The sequence below is a fragment of the Hylaeus anthracinus genome, unplaced genomic scaffold (assembly GCF_026225885.1).
Source record: "Hylaeus anthracinus isolate JK02 unplaced genomic scaffold, UHH_iyHylAnth1.0_haploid 11994, whole genome shotgun sequence".
NCBI lineage: Eukaryota > Metazoa > Arthropoda > Insecta > Hymenoptera > Colletidae > Hylaeus > Hylaeus anthracinus.
Genome location: NW_026534341.1, coordinates 3,380,433 through 3,395,525, shown reverse-complemented (window position 1 = coordinate 3,395,525; position 15,093 = coordinate 3,380,433). Strand labels below are relative to the sequence as shown.

The 15,093-nt window shown below is 40.0% G+C and overlaps 1 protein-coding gene and 1 long non-coding RNA gene across 8 annotated transcripts in view; one reads left to right on the top strand and one right to left on the bottom strand.

Annotated features, from left to right (window-relative positions):
- Positions 1-1,640, top strand: part of LOC128888490 (uncharacterized) — a 47,050-nt gene extending 45,410 nt beyond the window's left edge. For 2 of the 3 annotated variants that reach the window (XR_008460265.1, XR_008460266.1), the window contains exon 3: positions 1,312-1,640. This is a non-coding gene — a long non-coding RNA (uncharacterized LOC128888490). The remainder of the gene's footprint in view (positions 1-1,311) is intronic. The other variant, XR_008460267.1, reaches the window with a different exon arrangement.
- Positions 1-15,093, bottom strand: part of LOC128888480 (klarsicht protein-like) — a 71,275-nt gene that overhangs the window by 55,127 nt on the left and 1,055 nt on the right. For 4 of the 5 annotated variants that reach the window (XM_054145358.1, XM_054145359.1, XM_054145355.1 and 1 more), the window contains exons 2-6: positions 5,560-5,867; positions 3,862-4,408; positions 2,510-2,925; positions 1,330-1,459; positions 526-990 (exon numbers count right to left, since the gene is read on the bottom strand). In XM_054145358.1, the coding sequence (XP_054001333.1) occupies positions 526-990; positions 1,330-1,459; positions 2,510-2,925; positions 3,862-4,408; positions 5,560-5,843 (1,842 nt within the window). In that variant the 5' untranslated portion in view covers positions 5,844-5,867. Of the gene's footprint in view, positions 1-525; positions 991-1,329; positions 1,460-2,509; positions 2,926-3,861; positions 4,409-5,559; positions 5,868-5,995; positions 6,114-15,093 lie in introns of those variants that run through there. The other variant, XM_054145357.1, reaches the window with a different exon arrangement.

Sequence of the window (15,093 nt, the reverse complement as noted above, 5' to 3'; positions counted from 1 at the left end):
ACGATATTAAATCAAGCAGTTCGCAAGATGTATGACGAAGTGATTAAGGTGGAAGGATACTATTAACTTTAACGAAGTTTAATTTGTAACGATAATATCATTAACTAATTCATTTACAACAACCTAATACATCGGTCATCGAAGTTCACCAAATTCAGAATTAAACATATTTTTTTCTCTAGAAGCCCTTCAAAGTTTGTTTTTCTTTTCTATAACAAAATAAATCTGCCGAAGTAGCCATAGGCATTGCATATTCCATACCATTTGTTTTGTCAAAAACTGAAATCCTGAGATATCGTTTAAAAAATTCTTCACGCTCGTGTATAATTTTGAACCTGCCACTAATTCAAATCTAAAAACTCGTCTTCCCTTCCAATGGAACGCCTTTCGAAAGCTCTGAAGACCACCGAGTATAGCAGAGAAAGTAACCAAAGCAGAAATGGATGAAAAATGTCGGGCATCGTCCGATAGATCTCGGTTTATCCAACATCTAACGGGTAGATGTCAAAGGGTAAACGTCGTTACCTGATAATTATCCCAGGCTTGCTCGGAGAACGAGTTGTTCCCGAGACTGTTCATCTCCACGTCGCTGTCGACGTTCAGCTGTTGATTGGACAGCTCTTTGGTGTTCAGAACGTTGTCCAGCAGGCTTTCCTCGTAGACGAATCGGCCGCGCGTGCAATTACGTTGCTCCTCGCCCTCGGTTTCGGACGCCGAAGCCACCGAAGTGCAGCAGGGTAATCTGAACGGCGGTGTCGGATCGCTGACTATGGTTCTCTCCGAGGAGAGTTGTTGGTGATCCGTGCACCCCGAGAACGAGCCTGATTTCACCAGCGTCGTCAAACGTCCGTGGCAATCCCTCGAGATCGTGCGTATCGTTCGGCTTCCGCTCATCTTCCGGGTCGAACGTTGCTGATTCGTCGAGCTACCGTCGCTTCCGGCTGAATGATTCGCGTTTACACCCTCCGAGCTCGATTCGCTTTTGCGGCCCTGAATTTACAAGATTCAGACCGAGAAATTATACATGTTTCAATTTAAGCGATTCTGTTACGCGCGTTACGTGTATATTTATTTTTGTACAATTCTTTGCACTTGGAGCGATTTCAAGGCGATGCTCCTCTGTTAATATTTGAAACATTACAAAGGATAAGCCTGTTTAATTGTTCGACTTCATGCAGGCATCCTCAAATGTAAACGAATTATTTAATAAGTTAAAATTACATGAACGTGTTTCCGTGGAACTCGATGGATGTAAAATACTGCTTGCAAGATCTCTTGTATTTTTATTCCTAATGATATCTTCTTGCATAGGTGTTAACGCCGACTTACCAGAGTCTTTTTACGCAGCCTGCTCTTCTTCCTACGCAACGAGCTGTTCCGAACCACGCGGCCATCGTGACAGATGATCGACTCCTCCATCAACGTGGACGTCGAATTGTTGAATGATTTGCGTGATCCTCTACAATACAGAACAAGGGAAATCGCAACGTTCCAGTCGAAGTACCAAAGCCCAAGTTTACGATATTTAACGCGATACATTCTTCTGAATTCTGTGCGACTCTAATTTAATAAATCGTTATTAATCCTACGAATTTCATGTATTATAATTTTACTCTAATTCTATACATTGTACATTTAATAATCTCCTTCCTTGTCCTCCCTGTTCAGAGTATATTGGTTAAATTTTCTTTTCTTTTTCATTTTATGATTTGTAAATGATGTGACGTGAGGAAAAGTTCTTTCTTATGTAAAAATTACAAGCGATAAATTATCTATAACTGTACAAATTTAAAATTCAATAATTCCTTTTAAATTCCAAACACATTAAAAGATGGTTTCTTTCGTAATAACTCCTTTCCAACTCTGCATACTTGAAATTTGGTGCCCCTGTTCTAATTTAATTTCGAGTTCAATATCATCACCACGTGTAATCAGATTTTAATTACATCTAACAACTTGCTATTGGCCCCCAAACCTATCTAAAATCTGTTGTACTGTACCAAACAATACCGTCTTACCACTAAACCTACCACGACTGGACAAATGACTGTTTTCAAATTTGTCTGTACTAGCAGCCACGAGTTCTTTATGAAAAAATAAGGTGACATGCATGTTTCAATTTCGGTAAAAATTGGACATAGTGAGTTTTTCCCTCTTGGTTTTCATTTGTCCCGTTACTATAGAAACATTAGGTTGTCCCAAAGGTTTCTTTCGTAATTTCCACTCAATTACTTTTGTGCGGTAGTGTTCATATAAATGGACAATCTAATTTTGTAGACGTTGATGTTTGTTGATGTTGTTACAGTAATGGAGCAAAATGAATCGTACACAATTCAATATATTACTTATTAATAAAACGAAAGAAACTTTCGGGACGACCTGATAGTTAGAAATGAACGTCCCAGATCAGCACGTCCTAAAAGTCCGCGAACACCGTGAATTCCCAAGCAGCCCGGCGCGCGAAAAGAGAAAATCGAGGCAGACCTCGCGAACATGTACAAGTACTCACGTGGCATCGAGGGACACGGACTTGGTCGGCGGTGTAGCAATTAGCTGATGGAGCGCCGTCTCGGAGATGGAGAACTGCGAAATCGGGTCGTTGGTTTGATTCAAACTGGAGTTGTTACCGATCTGCGAGATACAAGAAACGCTCCACGGTCTGGGCCCGTTCGTTTTCTGCTTGGAGCGCATCACGACTTTCGGCGTGCTCGCGTCCAGCATCGGATGCGACTCGTTGATCGGCGTCCTGTCGACGTCGTCGAATATCTCTTGCGACATAGACTGGGACGCGCAACCGAGCAGAGCACCTTCGAAACGACGGTAAGTCGCGACGCTGCTCTGCAGATCCTCAGACGAGACCGACTGTCTCTCACCGTCGGACTCCTCGGTCGTGTACTCGCCGCTGGCATCGCAGCTATCCAACGGCTGTAATTCACGCTGATTACAATTGTTACGAAACGTTGTAATTCCCCTTAGCCCTCGTTAGAGCCGGCTCGCGTGACCGCGCAGGGAACTCGCGGAACCGTAAGCGCCATCAAAACACGCTGAATGTCATTTTTTGATCGTTTGACTGGCACATTGACTCCGTAACATCAGACTCGTAAATCATTAGAACGCTTACGATTTCGAAGTTTCATGCAAATTTTTCGAGCTATTTGCGTTAGAACTTGTGAATATTTCTGTTTTTCATATCGTAGAGAGATTCTGAAAGGAACATCTTCAAGTTGTACGTAATTTAACGTGTATTTCCGTTTAATCCGTTCAGCTTGACTTCTCAATTCTGAATATATTTTGTAATTTTTATCTAACAAAGTATCTATGTACATGCCTGAAATGATTCATGTAGTGAACACGTTAAAGACGACTAACTAAGAAGTTCCCACGACTTATCGTCAATTCACGAATCGATTGTTTATATTCTACATTTCTGAAATTTTCTCAGATTCACGCATTCCATGCAGATTTACTTTCTTCGACATCTCATCTTCGGAATTAATTTATTTAATTCCTTAGTGGAAAGTTCTGTCACCTATCTACGAGTGACGTGGGCGCTCAACGCGTCAACGAGAAACATTGTTTCTTTTTACCGCTTTGAAAATCTTCTACACACGCTGTACTATTCTTAAAAAATCAAACACGAGAATGAATCGTTCGATCTTGCGTAATATCTCAAGCTAAACCAAGGTACTAAATTCCATTCGCAGACGGGTCATAACTTTCATCGATTTGAACGTTCGATTAGCGTATCAAATGATTCATCATCGAGTACGCAAAAAAAGAAAAAAAAAAGAAGGGATCCCACATCCTAACGCCACGAAAGGCAACGGTCAGCCAGCAACAATAGCAATAATTACGACTTACCTGTGACGTAGATCGTCCTTCGTGTCCGCGCACGGAGTTCAGCTTCAACCACTCCTTTATTCGAGCGTACTTAGCGCGATGATTGTTCGTTATACCCTTATCGTCAAGAATGAGCTGAGGAAACGTCTTTGGCACTCCAGCGCGTCTTTCCTCCCCGACCAATTTCTCTACCTCCTTAATGAGCCTCTGGATGCTCATCTTGTCATTTCTCGTTTCCTCGTCGCTGTCCTTGTCGCGATGAGACGACGCGTCGGTTTCGTTTGATGTCTCGTCGACGCACTCCATTCCGACGCTTTTCACGGGTTTCTCGGTCGTTTTCGCGGTTTCCCCGCAGATGTGCCCGTTCCTCGGCGTCTCGCCGAAGTCCAAGCCCACCAGGACGTTCGTTTTACGTTGCTCCGCGTCGTTGTTCACGTTCGACGACGTGTAGGTCCACTCTTCCTCCGAGGAGTCCTCCGCGACCACCGCGGGCTCCTCGTTCTGCTCGGAGTCGGTGTCCAAGTGTCTGAAGTAGAAGGTCGCGCAATTCTTCGACTTCCTGTTGGACCTGGTGCGGAAACAGCAGGTTAGAGACAGGATGGACCAGCGTTTTTCGCGGGAGGAGATACGAGGAAGTACTGCGCAATCCAGAGATGAGCGAAACCCTAGGCTTCGATTAAATCGGAAGTTTGCCGATGCGTTTGTCTCGTTTCTTTCTTTGGGAAATGTTCGAAAGATGAAACGAGATAAACATATCTGCTAACTTGAGATTTATTCGAAGCCTAGGGTTTCGTTCATCGCTGTTGCAATCCAAGGAGACGCGACACAAATGTTGTTTGTGCCGTTGTTTATTTTTTTAAGAGAGGACGAAATTACACTGGTTATTAAAAGTATACGAATACTTGAATTTTGGAAGTTTTAGAATCTTAAAGTAGATGCTCCATGGATTTATTTAATGTAGGATCTTAAGAAAACTTCACTCGATTGTTGTTTGATTATTGAAATATTAATTGTATCAGCCTATTTCGATTTAAATTGATTGTCACAGTTTCATGAAAAACTATATCAAAATTTTGTAATCTTAGCATAGCTTCTTTTGGAACATACAGATTTCGACATGAATTTTTTTTAACGAAATTAAAATGCAATTTTTATTATTTCATGTTGTAAGCATCGAAATGATGGAACGTTTAAAATAAAACGAAAATTATTCACCACCCAAGTTTTACGAAAAACGATATTAAAATTTTGTAATTTTAGCATAGCTTCTTATGGAAGATACAGATCTTCGCAGTGAATTTTTTCAATTTAAATCAAATTGCAATTTACGAGGTTGCTATAAGCTTGATATGTTATAATAACTGAAATTACGAATCATTTAAAAAAAAAGTGACGAATATTAACCACATCGTTACCGAGATATTATAATTCATCAGAATTTGAAACTCAACGTAGAGAAAAACCTAAACATCTTGTTTTGATGTAAAATTTAATTGTTATTTTCAGAGACGTCCTTAACACCTTATACTTAACACTTATAGTGTCGCTACAGCGCGTTTGTGAACGTCGATATACCTATAAAGCGCACAGAAAAGAAAGATACGCCTCTTTCGTCAGGAACAACACGGCACTAGACTTTTACGAGTTCGCATTCTCTCGCGCAAACAGACGCCTAACGCGCACGCCTAAGTGATAAAACCGTGATAAGAAGAGCCTTACGTGTTGAAAGATGCGACCTCCTCAGTCGTTCTACGACGTTTCACTGGCTCGTCGGTAGCAAGATTGCTATTCGATTGTTCGACGTTTTCGGGTTGACCGTCGATTTGATCGCAAGATTCCTCCTCGATGACCGTCGAATTTGTCATCGGCACTGTGTCAGGTGTCGGTGGCATGTCGTCCTCTTCGTCTTCGCTTACCGCGTCCTCTTCAACGTCACCCTCTTCTCCTTGATCTCCCAAAATCGTTGCAATTCGATCCTCCGCTCCCTCAGACTTCGTGTCCATCACACAGAGCTGACATAGTTCATCCTGCAAACAGGCATCGCGAAACGTTATCTCAGAGGCACCGTGACGTTTCGATTCGTCGAAAGATTGCGAGTATTTCGCTCCGTTTCGCGAAATATTATACTCGATTACTGAATCATCGTTTATTTTACCGGAAGCCCTGAACCGAATGATATCACTGCAGGAACGACGACACGTCGTGCACTATATTCAACTATTATAATTCCATGGCTTTTGTTAAAGCGACAAACACGATGAACCTCGCGTTTACATATCTCGCTTACGACTGCCTACCGCGACTACAGAGGCATCACGATAATTTTCCACGATAAGGAGTTAATTATCGATCACGCCGCTAAATGGAGCGCTAACGCAAGCACCGCTTCGATTCCGTCAAAATAGCGACGTGAAGTTCAGGTACCCCTTTAGATAGATTTAGATGGCCGCAACCTTCAACGATCACGATCGACCGAGGATTCTGATTCCTTTGAAATGTTCATGTTGGAATATTTACTATTATTTATGTAAATAAAATCGAAACTTTTAATTGATAAAATTAGCATTTTATTCTCACATTATACCCCATCTCCAATAGTTCATTAACGGTAACTGAACCATAATGTATGGATTGTTATTCAAAATGGTGTGTGTTTCGACCTGTGCTTTGGACCTCTTTTTGTATAAGAAAGTATAATTTAATTTGAATAAATTGCACATAAACCACACGGTCAAAAATTGATCGATATTTTATACGAAACTTCTATGTACCAAAGAACTACAGAGATTGCATTTTCGTCGATCAGAATCAAGCCAATTCAAACTTATTTGAACTCATAAAAATAAAAATCAAACAGTACGCAAAACGTAATATAAAAAGAAAAAGGAAATGTACGATAAACCAGAAAGAAAACAAACATGTATTAACATGTCAACTACATGGATTACGATTCGTTAAGACAAATATATAATAACATTTAATCACAATTAATCACGGTAAAGTCAAGTATCCGTTTATCCCACTTGATTTCTACTATAAAATAATCACAATGATCAAGTAACAAGATAAGAAGCAGATGCATTTTCAATTATTCTCGCAGGGTGAGTAAGTGACAACTTGCAAGTACAAACGACTCGAAAGCTCCTCAGCTTGTAACGAGCTTGTAAAAAGCTCCGTGACGACTCAAGGTCAACCTCAAGCGTGCGACTAAATCGTTGATGGCAAGTTAGAGACAGTATCTCGCTAGCAAAAAAAAAAACCTGTCCACCAGCTATAGTATGGAGTCTTCGCGACATGCGTGTCCGATTCGTTTTATACAGACTGCTGGGGCTCGCTACACGCTGTACGGGCTCGTTTCGCAGCAGATTTCTTTCCACTTAACACTTTAACGCACGCTTGTTTTAGCCAACGTTCAAAGTCGAGTTTAACTACGTACCAGCTAACGGTTGGAAGAAATTTTGTCATTACAAGAGCCAGGAAAAAGACAGACGATACAATAGAAATAGAATAGATTCGATGAATATTATTCCTTTTTGTTTCAATACATATCAGATTATTTTACTAACCGACTTCGAAAACGAGGTTACTCAATTCGACATGTATATTTTTTTTTTTTTCTTTAATAAATATAATGGAAATCATTTTGTTGACAGCTCTGCATCTCCTCGTGAGATATTTAACCGTTCCGCTTGAAACGAAACAGCCTACGTATAAGCCTCTTCAGGACGCACATTCTAAAATTTCAAAAAAGTTACACTTTTTTTATCTTTCACAATAAGTTATAATCACACGTACTTGCGTTTAAAATTAAAAGGTCGAATATATTTTTCGCTTGGTATGTTTTCGAAGATACAAACTTTTAAATCCATTTCGGAATTCTGAACTCATTAGAATATACAGGGTGTCCCAAAACTCGGGGAGGAGTCGGAAATGGGGGGTAGCTGAGACGATTCCGAACAACAATTTCCTTTGCAAAAATGTCGGATGGGGCTTCGTTAAGGAGATATTAAGCGAAAACCCCGACCAATCAGAGCGCGCGTAGACCGTTGGAGCGGCCGCGGTAGCGAAGGCTACGCGCTGGCGGCCGCGCTTGCACGCGAACAAGTGACTCGACGTGCATCGAAGGACATTGGGCGCGGCCGCCTAGCGCGTAGCCTTCGCTACCGCGGCCGCTCCAACGGTCTACGCGCGCTCTGATTGGTCGGGGTTTTCGCTTAATATCTCCTTAACGAAGCCCCATCCGACATTTTTGCAAAGGAAATTGTTGTTCGGAATCGTCTCAGCTACCCCCCATTTCCGGCTCCTCTCCGAGTTTTCGGACACCCTGTATAAGTCTGACGAGAAAGAGGATTGACTCTGACTGTGGTAAGAAGAAGTATACGGTACTCTACGGTACGATATTCGACGGTACAGTGCGAACGTTCTCAATGGCAGTCTTGCGAGAGCCATTCAAGCACTATTTGTTACTCGACAAAACGGAGCCTTGGTCGTCTATGAAATTGGCCGTGACGCAACCATGACCGGCTTAAAATTTCACATTCTTTCGTTTGACCGAGCATACGAACCGCGCTTTCATTCGTTCGGCGCATTCCCGCTGGGGAACGAGACGAAAAGCATTCTAATCGCTGCAAAGCAAGAAACACGACGGCTATTTCTGCGATTCAACAACGCGGTTTTCACTTTTGACAATTTCTCGAGGAGCATGCCCATCTAACAAACGAATTTACGCGAAAATATGTTTACGACTAATGAATTTACAAACCTACGATTTAATTTACGAATATACCGTGGATGTAACGTACATGGTACCTGTACGAAACGATTACAGAGAACTAGAAGTGATACAAAATAGACGCGTACACGTGTGCGCCCCGAATCGACATCTTTCGCGAACAAAACGAGCAGAGCAAAGATAACGGACGAAACGTAATGAAACGTAATAACTTTCCGCGCGACGGCGTAAGAAACTGGTTTCCGAGCCGTCGGAAGTAAAACGTTCGATAAAAAATAACTCTTCTGCTGGCGCGGGGCAAGGGTTTGATGCAACTCGAAGCACGTTCCTCAACGTCACGTACGTGCAATTACGCGTCAATTTCAATTTTTATTTTATTTCGCCCGGTGAATATTTCAGAAGGTAAAAGGCTCAGCGCTGTATACATACTTTCTCCTGTCGAGTTCTCGATTCCGTTCGAGCAGAGCGCAGCGCGCGAACGGGAAACATTTTCGAACTTACTTCGAGAGAAAAAATAAAACAAGGCGAAAGAAAAACAAAAAGAAAGAAATTACAGAAAGAAGAAGTACCGTTCCGTCGCGCCGTTCACGATGCCTTCTCGTCGCCTGTCCCGCGCAACAGCGTATCATTCTCTTGCAAGCGTTCGACATTTTCTTCGATTGTCTCAATAGTTTGTTTCGCGACGTGCACTCAGGTGTTTACAAATATCATTCCCATCGAAAAGTTGTTCGCGATTAGCAGCTGGTCAAGACTAGCAGATAAATGTTATAAGTAAATGTTAGAAGTAAATGTTATAAGTAAATGTTACAAGTAACTGTTATAAGTAAAAGGTAGAAAGAATTTCTAGCTGTAACTATTATCAGAAATTAATTTTTAGTTATTCCAGCTAACAGATACGACGATATAGACAAATTTCTCACGATTACCGTGTTCGATGAATACCGTGAACCGTGATTGTTATTAACATTTAATCGAAGACTGAATGTTACTATACGCATTGTAAATGTTCGATTCATTCGGAGATGTACATATTCGATGCATTTTATAGTTTCGGATTATTATACCAATGTTCCTCGAGAAAGTAATATTTCTGAACGTGAAAAGTTGAGAACAAAATTTAAACGAGTAATCGTGAGATATTTTTCTATATTTTAACGTGTATTGATCGGAACAATTAAAACTTAATATTTCCGACATAATTAAACATTTGCGATACATAGAGTATCAGTTCTCTTTTCTTATTCTGCACTGACAGATATACATATACATTGTACATACATATATTCTCAGTACAATTATTTTTATACTAACATAAAAGGTTGAATTATAGTAGTTACATAATAACACGAGAGAAACTTTTGGGACAACCTGATATAATAATTACATTCCCCCATGTCACAAAATTCTTTCTGGGCGTTTAATGTTGCACGCGAAGCGTGTAAATACCGATTCAGCGGCCTGAATTCGTGTCAGAAATTATTACCGTTTGTTCATCTGTTGACTCAATATTCGCTCTCCGTCTTTCGATAATAATGAAACGATTATCGTGCCACAAAGAAATTCTTCGGGACAATCGAGCTTCGTTTGCACGAGAAGCTCGTAAATACCGATTGAACGCCCTCGTTTCGTCTTGGAAGGGTACACAGGGTGTGTCTGGAAACTGGGGCTACCGATCTGGTGCTCTTTTTTTCAAAAGTGCGTGTACTCTTTTTGACCCGGTGTAACTATGGTTTACTTTTCACTTATTCGAAACAAGTGAGCTCTTTGTGAAATTCCAATGTGAAAGAATCAGATCGCGTGACCTGTCTTTATTTATTTGCTTTACGTTTAATGTTTGTATTACAGAGTTTTTTTTTTTTTTTTTTGTACTCCAAGTATCGGGGTTATTCGGTATATATTTGTTGCGAAAGTAAACAGTTTCTGATGATTCAATTCAAATTTTATATCGAAGTTAATCAAAGTATCGCTTCTGAAATATTTTTATTTTATCGGGTGAAAGTGCAACCGGGATTATATGCATGCAATCAGAGAACGAAATAGGGCTGATTTTTTAATTTATACTTCTTTTATATTATTTTTGAAAGCAATTACTCTGCTTGAGGCTTACTGTTGGAATCTACTAGAATTTCGTAATGTACCATACGAACCTTGAAATATAGAATCGATAAAATAATTAACGAGTCCTTTATCGATTCCTCGTTTTCGTTGTCCACGAACAAATGTATATACTATTTACTTTTTTAATAATCACTGATATATCCAGGCTAATTACAAAGAATTTTCTCAAAATCTTAGAATTTTGTCAGAACATTACTGTACGTCTAATTGCAAACTTTCATTTAAAAAAAAAAAAAAAGAAAAGAAAAAACACACACAATTTACCGCGGCATTTGTAGCGGCGATCAGGGGAATTTTTATTGGTCACGATCAGTCGAAATTCGCGCTTATTACGGAACACATCGAGCGATCTGACTCGAGATTTCGCTCGTTAAACGACGAATAACGAGTGTTACCCGTGTGCTTCGTATGTCAATTTTCAGTAACGACGAAATAAACCTACATCCTCGTAAATCAATTTCACCTGGCCGACAAAGAGACGGAACGAAAGGAACTCTGTCGAACGTTCCGCTCGACGCGCCGTAATAATATTGTCATTGCTCTCGAGCGATAGATCATTCGCACGAGTAACGTGTGACGAGCCACATTACACAACGAGCGATCTATGTACACGATCGGAACGATCGAGAGAATTCCTCGGCATTGGTTCCTATAAATTTCCTTACTTTCCCAGGCGAGAGACGAGCGTAAACGAGACTGCAATCAAAGTCTGGACGAAAGCACCGACACTGCACACGATTCAGAGTGCACAGAATGATTTTAGAAACTGGGACGAACTGTGGTTCGAAGTGTCTCAACCCTCTGCGGTCCTAATATCGAGAGAGGACCGGCAATATCGGCAATATTGCACTGAAATTAGAAAATTTAAACCGCAAAGGGGTATATACCGAGGCAAACTACATCGGAATCGGAAAAATACTTCCTGTATCCTTGAAATTTATTATGCAACTTGCACCACATGTGTTAACAAGCTTGTTTTTCATTATCATTATCATGATCTAAGCGTACGAAGAAATAACGCGAGACTGGACATAAAACTATTATTAAGTTCAGAGTTATGCCTACTGTTACTATCTCTAGACCACAAGAAGAGCGGTTAAGACACTTTTTAATCCTTTACCGTATGAATTTTATGTTATCTTTCGAAGAAGAAATTCTTTTTGAATAAATTAGTTACCCACGAATTAATCGATAGAGACTAGGAATATTAAATATCTATTTTATCTGTCTCGAAGAATTAAATAAATAACTCTTTCTTCTAAAATTCTAATTTGTTCAATTCTATATCGATACACAGTGGAAATGCTTTCGTCTGTAACTTGTATGCATACGTTGAAAAACTTCAGTTGCACCAAAAGTCACCGAGGCTACGAATACTCAATACCTATTTTATCTTTTTACTTCGAATAATTAAATGAATAATTCTTTCTTTCAAAATTCCAATTTGTACAATTCTGTAAATAATTAAAGGATCGTATGTTTCTATTCAGTGGAAATGCTTTGTGACTGTATACGTATTTTGAAGAACCCAAGTTGCGTCGAAAGTCACTAGTTTCACGAGTATACAATTTATTCGAGGAACCCAGGTCGACGGAGCAACGCGATCACTTTTGTTCTTGGAAGAAGACAATGGAGGCTAATAAGGATCAAGCTCATTTCCATATCCAGGTATCTTTGGGTTTGAGTCCACCCCGTTAGGCGGTTTGGACAGTGCTCTACGGTACTCTGCGTCTCGAAAGAATAAAATAAAACATTTCCAAAAGGGCTTCGAGGCTTTGTTTTTCAATAACAAAAGCGGAAACTTGCGACGACGTCGTTCGCGTTCAATTGTAATCGCGTGTACTTTCGTTTAAGATACACAAAATAGTCATATATATTCCGCGTCATCCGAGTTACATTAGAAAACAAAATGCCAGAAAGCCGTCGGAAATAATTGGAAGGGGTGCAGAAACAAAGAATACGCTTCTGGGAAGAAGGATATTCTGCTTGCGAGTGGTGAAAAGTTGGCTGGCAGTTCGCGCCAATAAGAACGCTAATTGTATGTTCCGGGAAGCAAGTACAGTTACTTCAATTGAGATTCTGAAATCACGGTGGAGGAGTTCCGATGAAAATTGCAAAAAGTAGTTGCGGTTTCGTTTGCTGAAATTCAGTTGGCTGTTCCGAGAAGGAACGAGAAGATTCTTTTGAATTGGTAGTATACGATTGAACTGTAGATAAATAAGGACTTGGTCCAATAATTATTACTGAAGCAGTTTTAAGGATCTGTTTCAGATATCATAGACGATAAAAAAACCATTTTTAAGATAGCGGATATCGATGAAGTAATTACGATCGAACTTGGTTATGACGAAAAACGAAGTAATCGATAATGTTTAGTCTATATGAGCGCTAATTGCTGTATCGGACGTGTCTTCATCATTTGATATTATTTTTCTCTGATATAAAGAAACCACGTTAATTAATGTAAAATGCGATTTCAATTACTATTTAATTCGTGGATTTTGGAACGAATGATTCAACAATTTTACTTCAACATTCATCATATTTCCCTGAATGCGTAAGTTAAATCAATCTATTCGTTACAAAAAGAAGCGATTATATAAAAATACGTTAAAAGTTAACGTCATTATGGTTTCCTGTTCACGATTTCGTCACATCCTTGCAAGTTACAACTAAGTTTGACTGCGCATAGCTCAACTTTTCGATCGATTAATGCACACAGATTGTAACGCGAATACAAAGTATGCAAGACGCTTTCTTCATGCTCAAAATGAAACAATGGTCGGTTAGCTAATAAGGATCAACTTCACTGCCAACGCTCAGATATCCATCGTCGGATTCGAACGACCGCCTCGCTAACGTCTCCCGAACTGATTTGGTAACAAAGTATCGACCACGAGACGTTAAATTACAGTGTTCATGTTTCACTGCTCAAAAGTTATCTAGCCTTCAGTCCATACATAGTAGCATATAACCACGATGGAATTGAACTGCTTTCAAATATTTTACATTACACGTTTCGACGAAATAAATGAAACGAATTATACATGTCCGAACACGTGGCCGGATTAATCATATTTACAGCTCGATCTCTTCGTTGTGTTTTACGTTGTCTACTTCTACAAACTTTTATTGTTACAAAATCAGCAGCTGTATATATATTTTCATATGTGTACGTGCTCGTGTTATGTGAGTTTTCTTACGAGAGAACCTAGCGTGTTTTAATAAATCGTATAATCGGATGTTCATGCATTTATGGCAAATGGAAATACGGAGAGATCTATAAGAACGCGTACGAATACAAAAATATATAAAATAATAACGTACACATTGTACGGTTTGTGATAATGAATATGAATTTGCGTAAACATCCGCAGACTGATAATAAATATGCGTTAACCTTGGTGATTTTAGTGTTATGCCCGATACATATTTTCCCATCACTCCAAGCAAGTGAACAAAATAAGAAACGTTACAATTTTTCATTGAAAAATTCATCCCGAGACGATATTCTATTCTATTTACGCAGGGCTCCATTACACGAGTCACCGAAAGGGACACGAATTGGACGCCAAACCGAGCAAAGAAACCGGAAATGCTAAACCAAACATCCAGCGAGGTTCACCAACCGACACCGCGAGCAACGCGCACACCAAGAGCGTCGACCGAACAACCAGTCACTTTCAATTAACCGAAGTTCCTTCTCGTCGCAACGCGTGCTGGCACAAGAACACCATTGTTCCGCAGGGACAGAGTTCGGGACGCGTTGCTATACCGGTTTCACGGTTTCAGAGGCTCGTCTGGGGCAACCCTCCAACGTCCAGAACAGGGAAAATCAGCTCCAGGGAAAGGTACACGGAGTTAATCAGAAATTTCTTCGAATACCGGACACCTCGAGCACATGCGTGTCACCATATTTTATTCACTTCGGTTGTATCAACAGTTTTGAAGACGAGGGTGAAGGAGGAGGATGATTATTTACTGTATTAAAAATGATAACGAATGAACTTATAAGTTCGTGCCGTAGCTTGCGTTTATAATTAATAAAGAAAACTTTACCCACATATTGATTTTTACGCTCTCATTACACCGTTTTTGGCCCAAGAGGAAAACACACGGATCACATAATAGAAGAAAGCAAAACCTATCAAAATAACGGATGACACATGGTAGACAATGCATACTCGATACGAAATCATATCTGCTCTGATTTATGGATCAACTAAAAATTATTCAAATAGAACATTACACAGAACTGATGTTTGATCGCTTTCTTTTTTACCAAGAAGGAAAATGCACAAAATCACATAACAGAAGAATCCAAAAGGTCTCGAATGACGTGTAACACATGATACTCAATTGCTATAATTCATACTCGATATGAAATTAATCCTGCACAAATT